This window comes from Patagioenas fasciata, chromosome W, assembly GCF_037038585.1.
Source record: "Patagioenas fasciata isolate bPatFas1 chromosome W, bPatFas1.hap1, whole genome shotgun sequence".
Classification (NCBI taxonomy): Eukaryota; Metazoa; Chordata; class Aves; order Columbiformes; family Columbidae; genus Patagioenas; species Patagioenas fasciata.
The window spans coordinates 1,673,841-1,689,288 of NC_092559.1; the positions used below are offsets into that span (position 1 = coordinate 1,673,841).

Here is a 15,448-nt window from a genome sequence, read left to right on the forward strand (position 1 = left end):
GGTTCTGGACCAGCAATGGGATTTGCTGTTCACATAAATCTCACTGTTTCCTGCGGTTAACTCATAACTAGAGGTACCAGAAATACCAAAACGTGACTTCCAAATGAATCACATCACCACCTCAGGCCTGGAAATCAGTCACCTTCTAGAAATGGTTCAGGTTTGGTGCTCAAGATTCAGAAAATGACAACTCTGTGTACAAAGAGGAGCTTTTAATGAGATGCTATATACAAATTCATCAGGTTTTTCTTCCAATAATTCCAAAACAGTGAAACAGTCGCTAATTAGAGTTGCACACTTATAGTTAATAAACGTGTTTAAAGCCTCTGGTACATGAGATGTTTGCTTCTTTCAGTCGAGTGCGTAATTGAGGTAAGAATTTATCAAAGTACGTTTAAAGCTATGGCAAAATATTGACTACTGTATTTTAACATTGCTATATCACCAGATTCTCACGTGAATATATATATTCTCTGCATATAAAGTGCACAAATATCACAAACCATCACCTGATTACATTGAAAGCACTGGCATGTACTTTGATGGCACTTCAGCGTAAATTTTCACGTCATTCCCAAGAATCGTTTTAACAGTTTGGCCATTTCCACATAACACACAAAATAAAACGTCATCATCTGCTTTAAAAATGAATCCAGGTCAAAGATGCAGGTGACTTGTGCTTGTTATTTCCCACTTACATTTAGTTCGGATCTTTCAAGGCTTTCAGGCCAGCTCTGGTATCGGTGATGAGGTTTACGAGCGTGGTCGGTAACGCTGATTCCACTACCGAACAGGGCAGCATTCCTCCCAGTTCTGGCTGAATAAATACAACCAGTTTGGAGTGCTCTGGATTCCTGCGATAAAAGGAGCAAAATCCAGCAGTTAATATTTGTTGCCTGTGCTTTGAAACTTAGGGAGATGTACAGATGTTTCTAGTCCATGTCTATGGAAATTATTAATAGAAAACAGATGTATAAAAGCATCAGTTGTTTCAAAAGAGAGGCCGAATCACAAAACTAACCGGCGCAAAACTCCAGAATAAAACCGTCTAAATGAAATAAATTAAAAAGCCACGCAGTTCAGAAAATGTTCAGCTTTTTCTAGAGAAGATAACTAACCAAAGGTGCTAATGTCGCGGGCTTTCAATACTCACTCAGGCAAAGGCGAGCAGACATATCCACAGGGATTGTTGTAGCCCCGGACACAGGAGGGAGTTGGGGGGCAGCCGGAATATTCCACGCTGACAGCTGGAAATCGCCACCAAAGAGCAAAACCAACTTAATTATGTTTCTATCTGTCAATTGTCTGACTCAAAATTCCCCTTTAAAACCAACCTACTACAGGATAGCACGAGATCTCGCAATACGGTCCCTGCTAAGTTCAGCAATTCCATTCTGTACGGAAAACACCTAAAGGACATTCAATATTTGTAGAGTAATTCAATACATGTAACGACTTTCTATAGGTGTTTGGGCCAAAATATGATCCCTGAGTTGTGATTACGCATACCTAAGTGGTGAGGTGGCCCAAGCAGTCAGTGTGTCAGCAGGTCTCATTAATTAGCACAGGCAATTGCAGAGATGAGGAAACTGCTGCATATAGGAGCAGCTGGGAGGGGTTATTTTGTTTAGTTATCCATTCTTTCTGGATCATAAAGTATTGTAAGATAATGGCTGGAAAAAACCACCAGGTCAGTAAAGTTCAAAGATGAAAAACGTTGTTTTCTGCCGTAAGATCCACACGAATTAAAATATTAGCACAGAAATAAAGTAGCAGTGAGATGTTTTCCTGATTGGCCACATAGCTGTGATAGTCATCATTCTACATTTCTTCTAAGTTTAGAGAGCCAAGCTCAAAGAGAATCAAATCTGGGGCAAATCAGCAGTTCATGCTGGGAATGGCTTATTAGGGCAGTCACATTTGGGTGGAAAGCCATGTAAATGCAGAAAACTGCTATAAAATGCTGAATTTATAGAGTGAAATAATAAAGTCCAGCTTCCTCATACTACCACTACATTTTTTCAGTTTTTCAAAGAAAGGTTGAATAGGAGAATAAAGAGAGAACACGGTATTTCCTTTGAAGGTAAGTGTTGATAGTTTCAGTATTTAATAACCCCCCCCAGCTTTGTTTTGGGGATAAACAGGAGGGGACTGTTGGGAGCACACACAGAGCAAGGTACTCGCTCCTGTGAAAAGGCTGCAGAATTTACAGCCGGTCGCTTTGGGGTTTCCAGAACGCTGCCAAAAATACAAAACCATGCAGTAGATACATGCAACTTACAGTTAGTGGTAAGGACATCACCAGGGTATGGTTTAACATGCAGCAGGTCAACAAAATCCCGGGATGAAATCAGCCCCATCCCGTAACTGTGGGTTACGCTGTGGTATAGACCAGTGTCCTACGAGTAAGGAAAAGGTTTTGGAGTTAGTACGTAAGAAGCAAAATGTTCTTTAACTGGCAAAGCAGCACTACAGGTTAAATAGTACGTGACAAAAATGGGTTATTATTTGTTAGTATGAGTTAACATGAGAGCCGTAACACAGGGCAGGGATTCGCTGCCATCCCTCATGGCCTATATCGGAGGCAGGAGTATGGTTTCTTAAAATGTGCTCATTTAGTGGAACCAGAAGGCCTATTTGCATTAAAATACACCTGCTGGATTCCACATTGCATTCTGCGACAAAGATGTGGAATCTAACTCAAAAAATCAAAGGTATTGGTGGATGTCCCACAACATTGTAACATCTGACCAGCTCCAGGCAGAGGAAAGTGAGAGAGGGTCAGAGAAGACAAAAAGGGGAGGATTCTTTATTTGTTTTTTGGTTTAGGGATTTTTTTTATACACTTGAGCCATTTACACATGTGTAATAGGTTCTGAGAGCTCTCTCCATACCCAGGGCCACCCCTCTCAAGTTTACAAGTTTTTACTGATCCAGAACATATTTAGTATTGAGAGCTTTCTTTGTCCCAGTAGAAGTCTTTTTAGCCACCCTAATTCCCACAGAAAGCGTTAAAATAAAATCTTTGTATCAAATTATCGTATTACCTGGTCAATGCTTTCTAACAGCTTGTAAGATTTTAATGCTTTGTCCCATTTGCTTCGATATTCAGGGAGATACATAAAAGGAATGATTTTACTGGGCACTTCCTTAATTATCCCTTCTCCGCGGTATCTAGATGGTATAAAAAACAGAGATTGAATTCACATTTATGAATTGGAAAAATAGGTTATACAAGAATAAGTTGAAGATGCCAAGCTATAATAAGGTAAAGTTGTAACCCATTTGGCACTGATTGCCAATCTTCTCCCTATTTATGAACTAGCGCATTCTGGCGTTTCTCCAACTGTTGTTCGTAATCTTTTGAGGAGTTCAAGGGAAAGTTCACAGGGGGAAGAAGGAAATAGGAAACTCCTGTAATGCTGGGAACTGCTCATTGCAACAGAGAGTTCTCACAGGCAGTTCCTTGTGAATCACCACGGTGAGCACGAATTAAACACACAGGTGACGGACGCTGCGTGACAAGAGGTGAGCTCAAAGGCGACTGTTCAAGAAACGTGACATCAGATTTACAGCCCCTGGTGATGCACAAATGTAAGTCAGAAAGACCATCTGAAATGTCTTTCTTGAGTTGAGGTGACATAATTCCAAATGAAATCCCACTCAGGCTTGAACAATCCCCTTCATGCTTCCCTGAACTCTGCTTTTCACTACCAGATCCCCCACTGATTTCTTTTAGCAAGTAAAGCAAACTCTTCATACTCCCGCAATTTAAAAACTAAATGGGCGTTTGCGATATGAGGTTAATAAATAATGTCCGACTGAAAATGAGAAGAGCTACACTTTTGCTCCTAGAAACAGGTAGTATTCCTTCACAAAAGACACACTACAGACCAGTACTACTTGTTAATGTGACAAAGATTTATACAAAAATAAATGAATGCAAGATTTTGGCTCCCTGAGCCAAATGGCAGGAAGCACAATGATGCTTCTCCTGACTGCAGAGGACTCGCTATATACAGATCTGGGTACAAATGAAAATGGTTTTGTGCCCAACTGAGACTACAGAACATCTTTTTTCCTTCCCCCAAAATCGTCAGGCACGTTCTCCTGAATTCTAAGCCGCCCGACCCTCACACCTTCAAATCCACGTGTACTGAAATACGATCTGAAATACAATTAGGCCACATACAACATAAGCAAATTCTTATTAAGTTAACAGTACTTTTAACATATTCTAATTAAATAGCACAGCTACTTTCCATTATCATACTGTAGAGTAATTCATCTGTAACACATCTGCACACGAGTGTCGGGTATTTCCCAAGCAAAAACTTCATAGAATCATAGAATAGAATAATTTCACTTGGAAAAGATGCTCAGGATTATCAAATCCAACCATAATTTAATTCTAGCACTAAACCGTGCCCCTGAGAACCTCAGCTAAACGCCTTTTCAACCCCTCCAGGGATGGTGACTCCAGCACTGCCCTGGGCAGCCTGTTCCAATGCCCAACAGCCCTTTGGGGAAGAAATTGTTCCCAATATCCAATCTAAACGTCCCCTGGTGCAACTTGAGGCCGTTTCCTCTTGTCCTAAAGCAGGAGGGGTGAAAAGCTGTAAAACATAACAGCTCCAACAGAATATTCCACCAGGAAGAGTCACTGACTTAAGGTCAAAAGTGTGACTCCGGATCTCCTTATACTTCCATATTAGTAAGTGTTATATAGTATAAATTCGTCTCTTGTATTCCAGCCCTGCACTGACCCAGTGTAACTACAGCACAAAATCCTCTCTAAATCTAACAAAACTATAATCATGAGGGCATTAATGTCTCCATCTCAACTTTGGGTGTCACTGTTCAAAAAAGATTATGTTAATCATTACCATTCGGAACAAAATGTAAATACTTACATATTTCCCGCATACTCTTTTGAAGGCTTGGAAGAAACCGTAACATTTTTCTCAAAGTAGAAAAAGGAAAAATAAAAACTTAGCAGTTGATAACGAGTTGTGAACTAATTGTTAAAGGAAAACAGTTTTAAACACTTTTTGCAACAGAATGGTTTGAGTACAAATAACTTCATAAACAATATTAACTAGTATTTTCTTACTGAGACTTTTATCACCCTCCATCCTGAAGTATCTTGACTGTATGATAACAGTTTTTCTGAAACTTCATCTGCGATTTTCTTATAGTCCATTTATCTGTAAAGATTTAAAAGCGGTTTGCTGGTATAGATAAAAGCATTCCTTAAAGAGCAAAAAAACATGAGGCTCATTCCTATTTCCTTTCCATGGCTTTAGTTCACTCCATATTAAATCCATCATTACTCTGCATTCAAACCTCCCCTCCTTAGTTTATCACCCGAGATTCTGATTCTGCCGTAACTGACTGAAGTCACTTCTGAAGTCACTGAAGTCACTCACAACAGCGCTGAACAATTCAGGACCGGCCTCTCACACAAAATCAGCTTCAGCCCTAAACCTTTACGGGGCTGTCCCGTAGAACGGGTTGCACAGACTTTTCCGGAGCCCCCTCAGTGGGATTCCGGCAGGCGCTCGGTGTGAGGGCCGCTCACCTCCGCCGCCTCTGGGCTGACAGGGAGCGCTCAACACGCCGCGGAGCCCAAAGCCTCACAGGGGAGACTCCCACCCGGCAGCCCCGCTCCGATCCCCCGCCTGAGGCATCGTCTCCGGGGGATGGCGAAGAGAAACCGGCCGCCCCAACCCGGACTCACCTCAGCGGCGCCACAGGGAGCTGACGATCCAGACCCGCCTTCCCGCCCTCCCACCGCGGGGCACGCCGGGATCTGTAGTCTCCGCGGGGCATGCCGGGAGTTGTAGTCCCCGCGGGGCATGCCGGGAGCTGTAGTCACCGCTAGCGCCGCGCCCCATTGACCGACTCCGACTACAACTCCCACCATGCTCCGCGCCTCTTGCGCCTGCGCGCCGCCATTTTGCTGAAGGGGCGCGGTCCTTTCAAAAGCGGCGGGCGGCAAAGACTGAGGAGCTGCTGCTGCGGGGCGGGGACGCCCGGGGTTCCATGGGCGGGAAGGTAGCGCACCCTCCTGGGGGTGTGGAGGGGTTGTGCTGCTTTGGGTGCTTCTTGTGAGGGAAAGGGGGCGGAGGAGCCCGCCCGGCCTCTCCTGGGGGTCCTGAGGCCGGTGCCCGATTCGGCTCCTCCCCGGCTCCTCCCCGGCTCCTCCCCGGCTCCTCCTCGGCTCCTCCTCGGCTCCTCCCCGGCTCTGTGGGTAAAACCGCTTCGGCCTTGGGAGAGCTGTGCCCTACTGAACGTTTTACATATAAATCCTTATCCTGCTGTTGCCTGGTTATATTTGTATCTTTATATGTTCCGATAGAACAGAGTTATTACTCTTTGTTTCTTCTACAGCACCTGTTTCCTTAACAGAGTCTTCAAATGGCCTTTTACCCAAACAGCTGAAACAAACCGTTAAGTTTCTGTCAGTGACCTTGACCATCCTATAACAGCATTTAGAACAATCCTGTGCCTCCAGCTCCTCAATTTACAGTTTGTGGGGCCACAAAGGCAGCTCGGATTAGTTTGGCTGCATTACATAGATAAGACAATTCAAAGCGTGTGTAAATTTCTTTGTGGTTATTACCCATAAAAACCTGTGCGAGGGCAATGGCTTCTTGCTCTTGCTACCTTGAGTTGTTAATTTTTAATACTACTTAAGCGGCTTTTAGTGCTGGTTTTGTGCCTGGATACGACTCTTTGTGCTCCTGAAATCAAAAGTTATGGTACTTGGTGCCTTTGCTGAATTGTGTGGTGACAAACATCAGCGTGGTGCATATATATATAACAAACTTCTTTAAAACGCAGCAAATCGAACAGCTAAATAGTATTTTCAGGAAAGTAATAACACTTTAAAACGAAAGTAAAAAATCCCGGTTGTGTTATAGTTCGAGAAATATCAGTGCAAAGGATCACTTGCAGTTTTGTTTCTCTTCCCATTTAGATTGATTTAAAAGGTGAGCGAAGGTTCTGCCCAGAAACCTGGATTAAAAACCATGAGTTCGGGAGAAGAAAGCACCCGCTCTCCTGATTCCACAGTATCTTCTCTTTTAAGAAGCTTTAGCATTGACAGCGCTAATCCCGGCTCAAACAGTTGGATTCGTTACAAGGACAAGTTCTACAGCTCCGCATCTGAGGCTTTGGAGGCTTATATTGAAGATTTTGATTTAAGTCTCACATCTCCAGGCGTAAGCACTGGAAAAATCTGCCTGTGTCATAGCACTCCCAAACAGACCGAGTTTTCCAAGCGTTGGTTTGTCATCTGCAAATACGCCTTTAGATAAGTTGTTCAGTTTGGGTTTATTTGTTGCTCTCTGTAAAGCTTGGATTGGTGAGAATTCCTGACCACGCTCATCAACGCGATAACGAGTTATAGAGTATGGAATAAAAGCTGTGTTTTCTCTATGTGAGTATATACTAAAGACATTTAAAATCATTGCTTAAATCTGAGTGTTGGAAAGAGTAATTAACATCAGAATCTAATTAATTGAAGGAGTTCCCTTAAAACAAGTTTTACCATTTCTCTTGATTTCTATGGGAGGGACTTTAAGGTGTGAAGTCTGGGTAATGTATATGGGTTTGATTGGCTTTTATCATTATTAATTAGCTTGAATAAAGAGAGATTTAATTGATTAGATGCACTTTTATGAGATGGTCTAGAATAGATAACTGTGCCTGAGCTAATTTATATTGCAAATTCCTTGTCTGTTATGTCTGAAATAGCAAAGTCCTGGCAAACTTTGTTCTATGAAAGATGTAATCTTGTATTTTATTCTGAAATCTTTCTGTTGCTGTTCTTTGCAGAAGTCTCGTTAACTCCATTCACCTCTTAACAAGTCTGCATGTATGTTTGGTATATTATAATAGTCTAAAATACCAATTTCAGTCACTGATATTACAGTGAAATGGAGAAGAAATCACTTCCAGATACTGAGGGGAACTTAATTTCATCAACCATAGTTTCAGTTAATTAAAAAAAAAAAGGGTTCTAATGGTGGTAATTCTCTCCTGAAAAACTAAGTTTAATCTTATATAAGTTTCTGTAGGGTCAAAAAATGGGTCTATAGGCCCATTATCTGGCTCTCTGCCTTGCAAGCTGTTGCTTTAGCCATACTTTTTCATGGAAATGTTTGATTTCTATATGGGGAAGGTCCAGAAGGTTCCTGTGTGGAGGAAGTGTCGCTCCTAGGACTGAAATACTTAAGGCCCCGCTTGCAAACCGCACAATTCTGAATGTGCAGCTAAAAATGGGCCGTAGTGTTGAAGTCCTGGTTCTCTTAAAACACTAAAGAAAATACTCAAAGCTGTGGATGTTGTGGAGGAGGAAAGAGCTTTTGACTAGTAAGGTGTTTATCAAGATTGATTGGTGCATAATTCATGGAAATCTTTGTTTTTCAGCACTGGGCGACTTCAATCAGCCGCTGGGTTTGGATTCTTGTGCTTCCCCTTCTGGAAGGTGGAGAGAACACGACCCAGACTCCATCAGTCTCGCAACGGATTGTAGGAAACAATTCTTTCGCAAATATAATAGGCCCAGGCAGGATCTCTTGGCAAAGCATATTTTAATAACGATTTTGCAAGACCGGATGTTCTACCTAAAGGCCGCAATTTCCCTCCCCTGTTCCCCATTGGTTGGGTACTTCAGGGTTTACAGACTATCCCGACGCACACAATCCTCTTCCCCTTATCAGTCTATTTAAGATATGGATTCCTGGTACTTTGGCTACACTGCCCCCTAAATTAACTTAGCAATACAGGTATTGGTATGTATACAGGTGTCATTCCAGGAAGAAACTGTGTATTACATTAAGGATTCATAGTCCGATGTCTCTCGGTCCTTCCCCCCTGCTAGGGTCAGGCGCCAAGTCCTCAGTTATGTCAAAACAACAGTTCTTCGTTAAATGTTCCTTACGGGATGATCTGTTGGTATTTCCTACAGACGGGTCGCTGCTTTTCGACCTTTCGAAATCAAAGCATCCACGCAGTGCCTGGAACAGCCGGTCGCTTAATAGGTCTTGCTGCCCTTACCAAACCTCGTCGCTCGATGCCAAAAGCGCTTTTGGTCTCTAGAGGACGGGAAAGCTGTTGCTCGCCAGAATCCGCACAAAGACTTGAGCAAAAAGACAGATCGAGTGTTTAAAGCTGATGGGTGCGATGCTGTCGCCTCTAAAGGAAGTTCCAGACCCTTGTCTTTGGAAGGTAATGCTTTTTCCATGAGGAATTACCCGCGGTGGCTCACCAGCCAGAAATCTGCCCTGAGCGTGTCAGGGATAAGCAGCATCCCTGATTTGCACTACCCAGCCTGGCTCAAGAGTTACAACCTCTTTCCTGATTCAACTAAAAGCGATGGGCAAAATGTTAACGTACAAGGCAAAGCTTCCTCTTCACAGATTTCGGAGATCCTGCGAAAAAGACACTCTGGAGATCAAGACACTTCTAATTGTTTTGAACAGAACATTTGCTGGGATCTAAGAGGTGATAATAAAGTAGAACGAAGTTGCAACTCTGATCCAGATAACTGCTTCCCATTTAATAACTTGTTCTCAAGACGCATCAAAAAGCCATTCAGAGGTAATTATACTTACTAAAATTTAATAAGAAAATGGAGGGTATGTGTATAAAATCACATACATTTATTAAACCAACATTCTCTGGACATGTTAGTCCAACCACACTGTACAGATTTATTCACATTCATCGACAAGTGACTCAAAGCACCTACTAGTAGTTGACTAAGTTAAACAGCTTTTACACTGCACGTTTTTGTATATAAATCAATATTTAAGCATTCATTTTACAGCCATGGTGGCATATTTAGTACCTCACTGTGAGATAATGACAGTAAATCCATTAACATTTGAATAGCATTCCACGCATTAAATGAAATTACATGAAGCATAACCTTGGGGGAGGGAGATTCCCGCACACAGTGTAAATGAACCCATCAAATTGGTAAGAAATGCTCTTTATCCTGCAGCTTTTTCTGTACTTTAGAGTCAGCAGGAGGTATTTGTAACCCATATATGTTGGTTATCCAGAGCTTTCCTTGGGAATTGCTCTTGGGAAGCAGGGAGGTCCCCCTGTGGTGAAATCTCTGTGCTCTGAAACAGCAGCGAGATTTGCTTTGATATGAGAGATTAACCTTTCCAAGTGTTAATTACCTTCCAAGTTTACCCAGCTAAAGAGAAAAAGATGCTTTCCTACAACATTTTCTACAACATGAAAGCAAGGTAAAACCACAAAATAATCTTGAATATGTTCTATAAGCCGGGAAAAGAAACTTTCGACTATTGGAAATGCTCTCCTGGCTGGAACGTTGCAGCTCCCGCTTTTTACTGATGGTTTCCATGCCGTACTCCCACACCACGATAACCAAAGGAGTTGTATTGGTGCTGTACTCTCTGTCAAATATTTCCAGTGCTAAGTAATGTGGAAATAACGCCCCTGAAGAGGGTCGGACACGTTGTCCTTGTTTTTCAGAAGACCAGCTGGAGTTCCTTGCCTCGAAGGTCTGGAGGGTTCAACCCAAGATGTGCCAGGTACTCTGGAAAATGCCGCAAGTCCTACTACAGGGAGCAGAAAGATCATGGGAAAACGCTCCAGCTGTTTCGTAAGTGAACGTGGAAATGCAGAATTGCTTCCTATAGAGATTGTGAGTAATGGGGATGTGGCATGTGCGTAAAGGATTTACGGTTCGAGGTAAGGATATTGATGTCGAGGTCAAGGATATTGATGTGCTGCCTTCCCTTCTTGATCAACTTGCCTTTTAATAATATTTCTGCTATCTCATTGATATACAAAGATGTATTTCAAGAGGAAAAATATTCAATGGAACCTCAATTGGCAGGTTTTATCAAGGTATTTATTGGAATTGGGCTCCTGAGCTCTACTGCAGGCCAATGGGTTTTGGGAATCTCTCCCCACCTTAAATCTCAGCCCATTCCTGAAGCTCAGCCTGTTGTGGTGTCTTTGCACAACACAGTGGTTCTGGCCTTCGAACTTGAGGTCAAAAGGTCACCTGAGGTCAAAAGGTCACCTGAGGTCAAAAGGCCACCCCAGGTCAAAAGGCCACCCCAGGTCAAAAAGGTTACTTGAGGTCAAAAGGTCACCCGAGGTCAAAAGGTCACCCGAGGTCAAAAGGTCACCCGAGGTCAAAAAGGTCACCCCAGCTCCAAAGGTCACCCCAGCTCCAAAGGTCACCCCAGCTCCAAAGGTCACCCCAGCTCCAAAGGTCACCCCAGCTCCAAAGGTCACCCCAGGCAACCCCTGCTGGGTCCATGTGGCCCCCTACCAGCTGTGCCCAACATCCCCAGGTCCCACAAGCAGCCACCGGGAGCCACGTTCAGCCCAAATCAAGTCATTGCTCAAGCACAGACTCGTTAAGAAATGACTTCTTTTCACAGGCCTTGCGGCAGCTTAATTTCTTATTAATTCCATTTCTTTAGACGTATTACGCTGCGCACTAATTTATCAGAAACACCGCTGCAAAGTTAATTAAATGTGCTTAACACAACCTGTTATTGAACGGGCTATGATTTCTCTATTGGGCTGACATGCTACCCGTGGCCTCTCTTTTGCTCTGATTTACCTTACAACAAGGAATAAACACATTTTCAGCCCTCCAGGGCATAGTTTCCAAACTTCACACGATCGATCGGAAAATTAATCCACGGTGTCCCGCTGCCTGCTTGCTCAGGGTTTGTCGTCAACAGGAATCTCAATTTAACATTATAATTAGTTTCTTCCAAAGAAAAGTGCTGCTCCCATTCCTTTCAGGTGCGTGGGGGAGAGAAATCAGGTGTAGAATTCGCTGTCGGAGGAACCCGAGGTGCTGACACAGGGACACAAAGAAACGGCCTCAAGTTGCACCAGGAGAGGTTGAGGTTGGATCTTGGGGACAATCCCTTCGCCAAAGGGCTGTGGGGCATTGGAACAGGCTGCCCAGGGCAGTGCTGGAGTCACCATCCCTGGAGGGGTTGGAAATACACACAGATGAGGTTCTTAGCGACGCAGTTTAGTGTTGGGTTACGGTTGGACTCAATCTTGAGGGTCTTTTCCAACCAAAACGATTCTATGATCTCCAAGACAATATCACTCCCCAAATCCAACCTTCCTGCCACCTTGGGTGGAGAACACAAAGAAATCACTACCTGCTTGATTGGGTTTTCATCCTCATCTCCTGCACAGCCAGAGGCCACCTCTGAAGCTCGGGTGCTGCCCATGTGCTCTGACCTGATGCTCTCGGCCATCACAGGAGCAGAGCTGCTTCACTTCATGCAGTAATTAAATATTTATCAGGCCAGCAAGCGGCTTCACAGCTCTGCAGGCAGCTGGGAGGTGGGAGAGTTGGGTTTGACACCAAGCAATTAATATTTAATGAGCTGGGGGAGGTAAAAGGGCTTCAGCAGGAGAGACAAAGGGCCACGTCCATCCACCCCACCCTGGACTTGTGTTCGGAAGAACCCGCTATAAGAAAATCTCAACCCTGCAAAGCCGCGCACGGAATCGCAAGCAGCACAAAGCCGGGGCATTTCCCAGCACCCCAAGTTGGACCCTGACAGACACCAAGCCCAGCACTAGGATGGGATTTAGTTAATCTCGACTGAGCAGCAGTCCCACTGGGACCACGCAAAGTGCACACGTGGGAAATACTGGATTTTACCCAGATATGAAGGACTAAAACCATTTTGGTGCCAAGAGTTCTGCTTGAATTTGACCTTCATGGTAAGCATGCTACGAGAAACACACTTAAATTAAGCACAGTTTAGGCCCAACCACAACACGCTCACCAACAGCAGACCCTGGGTGATTCTTGGATTGATAGTTTAGTAGTTCTAGTTCTAATATTGTCGCAGCTTTTTGGGGATATTCCTCAAAGAAAAGACTCGCATTAATATTAAATATCACCGTTAAGCGCAGCGAAGTTCCTCCAGATTCATAGAGACGCAAATTTCTACCTGATAACATTTCAAAGCAGCTTTCCCTCCGCTGAAATGGAGCTAAAATAAGACTTTAATGGCTACAGTGTTGGTTTCTTCTTGTCCTAATCTCCTGACATTCCCATAGAGTTTGCTTTGCCTTGTTCCTTTAAAACCAGGAGATTAAGGATGCTGCTCGTGCAGTTGTTTAAACCACATGGGATCGTAGAGTTTGTGTTGATGAAACCTGGAGCCCGACAGCAGCTTCAGGAGGAGCTCTGGCCCATCTCAGCCATGGTTTTGGCCGCCGCCGAGGGCGGTTTGGCAGCCGCCGTGCTCCAACCAGCTCTCCGCAGTCCCCAGAACACAGCGCTTGATGTTGTTTTAACCACGGGCTGATACAGTTAATTGAATAAGCATTAATTCTCCTCCCAGGACCATCTGCTGAGGACCAGCTCACAAACTCCTCTCGGAAACCGAGGCAACAGCACCATCTAGCAGAGCAGCCCAAAAAGTGCTGGGAGGACTCCAATTGGGTAGCAGGGCTGGCTGGTGGCAAGCAAACAATTTCGGGGTCCAGGCAGCGATGGCCTTGCACACCAACACCCCCATTTCCATCTTCAGACCCCCAACTCAACAGCTCTTGGTTCTTTCTCAACTTTATCAAGCCTTCTATGCTGGACCACAACTTCTCAGCATCACTCAGACGGAATCTCCCCCTCCTCAACCTCGCATAAGACCCCAATCTAATATTTATTAGACAATACAATTATCAATAACATATTAATTCTAATATTCTTTAGTTCACTCTCCTGTAAACTTGAAGGTGGGTTCCTCATACCATCCAGTTTCGGCATATTGCCCAATATTAGAAATCAAAACAGCCCTGCTGAGGGATAACGTGCTCCGTGTAGCAAAGATGCGAGAAAGGCTGCTGGATTATATATAAAGGCATAAAATAGACTTTAAAAAGAGCTTTCACCTCTCTCCTTGACAGAACAACACATCCCCAAGGATGGGAGAAGGGGATAACGGAGAATTATCCAAGTTTATTAAGAGGAAGGTGCTTCAAGCAGCAAATTTCTCCTTAGATCCAGCCTGTGTTTGCACTCACGGACAGCTACAAACTTTAATGCTCATTTTCCTGTAGTATCTCCCTGCATAGAAAATTGATTCCAACATCCAAAGCTCTGCACAGGACAAATTGTGAGAAATTGTATCTCAGCCTTGTAATGAACGGAAATTTCTACTTGCCAATCTATTTTGGCTGTTTGCTTTGCTCTCCCCATGCAGGGAAAAATAATGGCTTTTCACATCAGGTTCTCTTCAGTGCCTTGTAATTCCTTTTTCTCCTTGCTCATCCTCATCAGACGCGATCTTGGTTGATTTTATGCTGAAAGAAACCGGTAATCATTTAAACCAGCTCCCATGTTTTATAGGGCTGGGCAATTCCAGTCTGGGATGCAGTGAGAGGGTTTATTTGAAGAAAATAGAGCTCTAGTTTTGATCCAATCCCATCACAAGCCCTGTGTTAATTACCCTCACAGCGTGATTTGTGCCTCCTCGGCCTGCTCCGAAATTGCTCCCTCCAAGCTTTGTCTTTTAGCGATACTCTTGATTTCTATGATTTATTCTCCCCACCATCTTTTGCTTTCGGAAACAAACAAACAGATTTTCTCCTAATGGAGCACAAAGCAATTTTACCGGGGCTCTTTCGGTCCCTCGCTGATGCTTTGGGGAGATGCAGACACAAGAGGAGGATGCGGCGTGACTGTGACGGCCTCGGCTGCTCCCTTTGAGTCCAATGAGGTGTTCGAGTGTTGTGCTCGCAGCAGAACCCACTCAGCTCAACAAGCCTGGTAAGAAAACCACTTTCCTTTTACCAAAACATCCCCAGATTGCCTCTTCAGAACTTAACTTATTCCGAATCGCCCATCTGAACGCACCTCAAAACATCGCAGACAAATAAACCATCTCCGAAGCCCTCAAGAAACCTTTCATCCCAAATAAAACATCTCAAAAAGCCCTCAAACCGAGATGTTTTGGCCTGGTTTCCAAGAGTCGGACAAATACAATTTGTTCCAAGTCATTTTCAACACAAAACTGCGTTTCCCTGACCTTAAATGGTTTTACTTGAGGAGCTGCAGCTCCTCATCTTAACGAGGCTCAGCAGCCAAACTCCCCCATTAGGTACCACAAGCACTCGGCAAACACTAAACCTGCACTTCTGATGCTTTATGGAGGTTGTGGTCCCAATCTCATCCTCTCTTCCGAGCTACGCAGCCCAGAATTAATGAGGTTAATGGTTGGACTCCATCTTGAGGGTCTCTCCCAATTAAAATGATGCTCTTATTATAATATATCCCATGCTCTATGGAAAGCATTGCTGGTCTGCTTGTATTCATCAAGAAAGCTCTTTCCTCTAAGGAGGGGTGAAAATCAGGACCATTTTCAGTTTGCATGTCCCATGTGCTGAGAATTGAAGGGACTCA

The 15,448-nt window shown here is 43.9% G+C and overlaps 2 protein-coding genes and 2 long non-coding RNA genes across 6 annotated transcripts in view; 2 read left to right on the forward strand and 2 right to left on the reverse strand.

The window, feature by feature from the left end:
• Positions 1-195: 195 nt before the first annotated feature.
• Positions 196-5,799, reverse strand: LOC136114582 (stAR-related lipid transfer protein 6-like). 3 transcript variants are annotated; one of them, XM_071801591.1, is made up of 7 exons: positions 5,741-5,799; positions 5,114-5,207; positions 4,914-4,963; positions 3,048-3,174; positions 2,282-2,399; positions 1,154-1,247; positions 196-854 (listed from the first exon to the last, which is right to left on the reverse strand). In XM_071801591.1, the coding sequence occupies exons 2-7, from the start codon at positions 5,201-5,203 to the stop codon at positions 701-703; spliced, it is 633 nt and encodes a 210-aa protein (XP_071657692.1). In that variant the 5' UTR covers positions 5,204-5,207; positions 5,741-5,799; the 3' UTR covers positions 196-700. The 3 variants fall into 3 exon arrangements, with proteins under 3 accessions (XP_071657692.1, XP_065716026.1, XP_071657693.1); XM_065859954.2 differs by lacking the exon at positions 5,741-5,799 and adding an exon at positions 5,582-5,706; XM_071801592.1 differs by lacking the exon at positions 5,741-5,799 and adding an exon at positions 5,430-5,449.
• A 170-nt stretch (positions 5,800-5,969) lies between these two features.
• Positions 5,970-8,633, forward strand: LOC139826363 (uncharacterized). The gene is made up of 3 exons (XR_011736326.1): positions 5,970-6,057; positions 6,983-7,444; positions 8,437-8,633. It is a non-coding gene; the product is annotated as an uncharacterized lncRNA (long non-coding RNA).
• Positions 8,634-8,913: 280 nt separating this feature from the next.
• On the forward strand, positions 8,914-11,189 carry LOC136114485 (lung adenoma susceptibility protein 2-like). Its single transcript, XM_065859833.2, is given in 3 exon segments — positions 8,914-9,103; positions 9,106-9,609; positions 10,519-11,189. Coding segments are annotated over 3 exon segments (828 nt in total). The 3' UTR covers positions 10,653-11,189.
• A 1,237-nt stretch (positions 11,190-12,426) lies between these two features.
• The window catches only part of LOC136114643 (uncharacterized), a 32,548-nt gene continuing 29,526 nt past the window's right edge, over positions 12,427-15,448 (reverse strand). The window contains exon 7 of the long non-coding RNA XR_011736320.1: positions 12,427-14,349. This is a non-coding gene — a long non-coding RNA (uncharacterized lncRNA). The remainder of the gene's footprint in view (positions 14,350-15,448) is intronic.

Coding starts and splice junctions, on each gene's coding strand:
- LOC136114582 (XM_071801591.1), bottom strand. CDS start 5,203: ATGGACTATAAGAAAATCGCAGATGAAGTTTCAGAAAAACTGTTATCA. Junction 4,964..5,113: donor GGAGGGTGATAAAAGTCTCA/GTAAGAAAATAC, acceptor TTCTACTTTGAG/AAAAATGTTACGGTTTCTTC. Junction 1,248..2,281: donor TGATGTCCTTACCACTAACT/GTAAGTTGCATG, acceptor GGCGATTTCCAG/CTGTCAGCGTGGAATATTCC.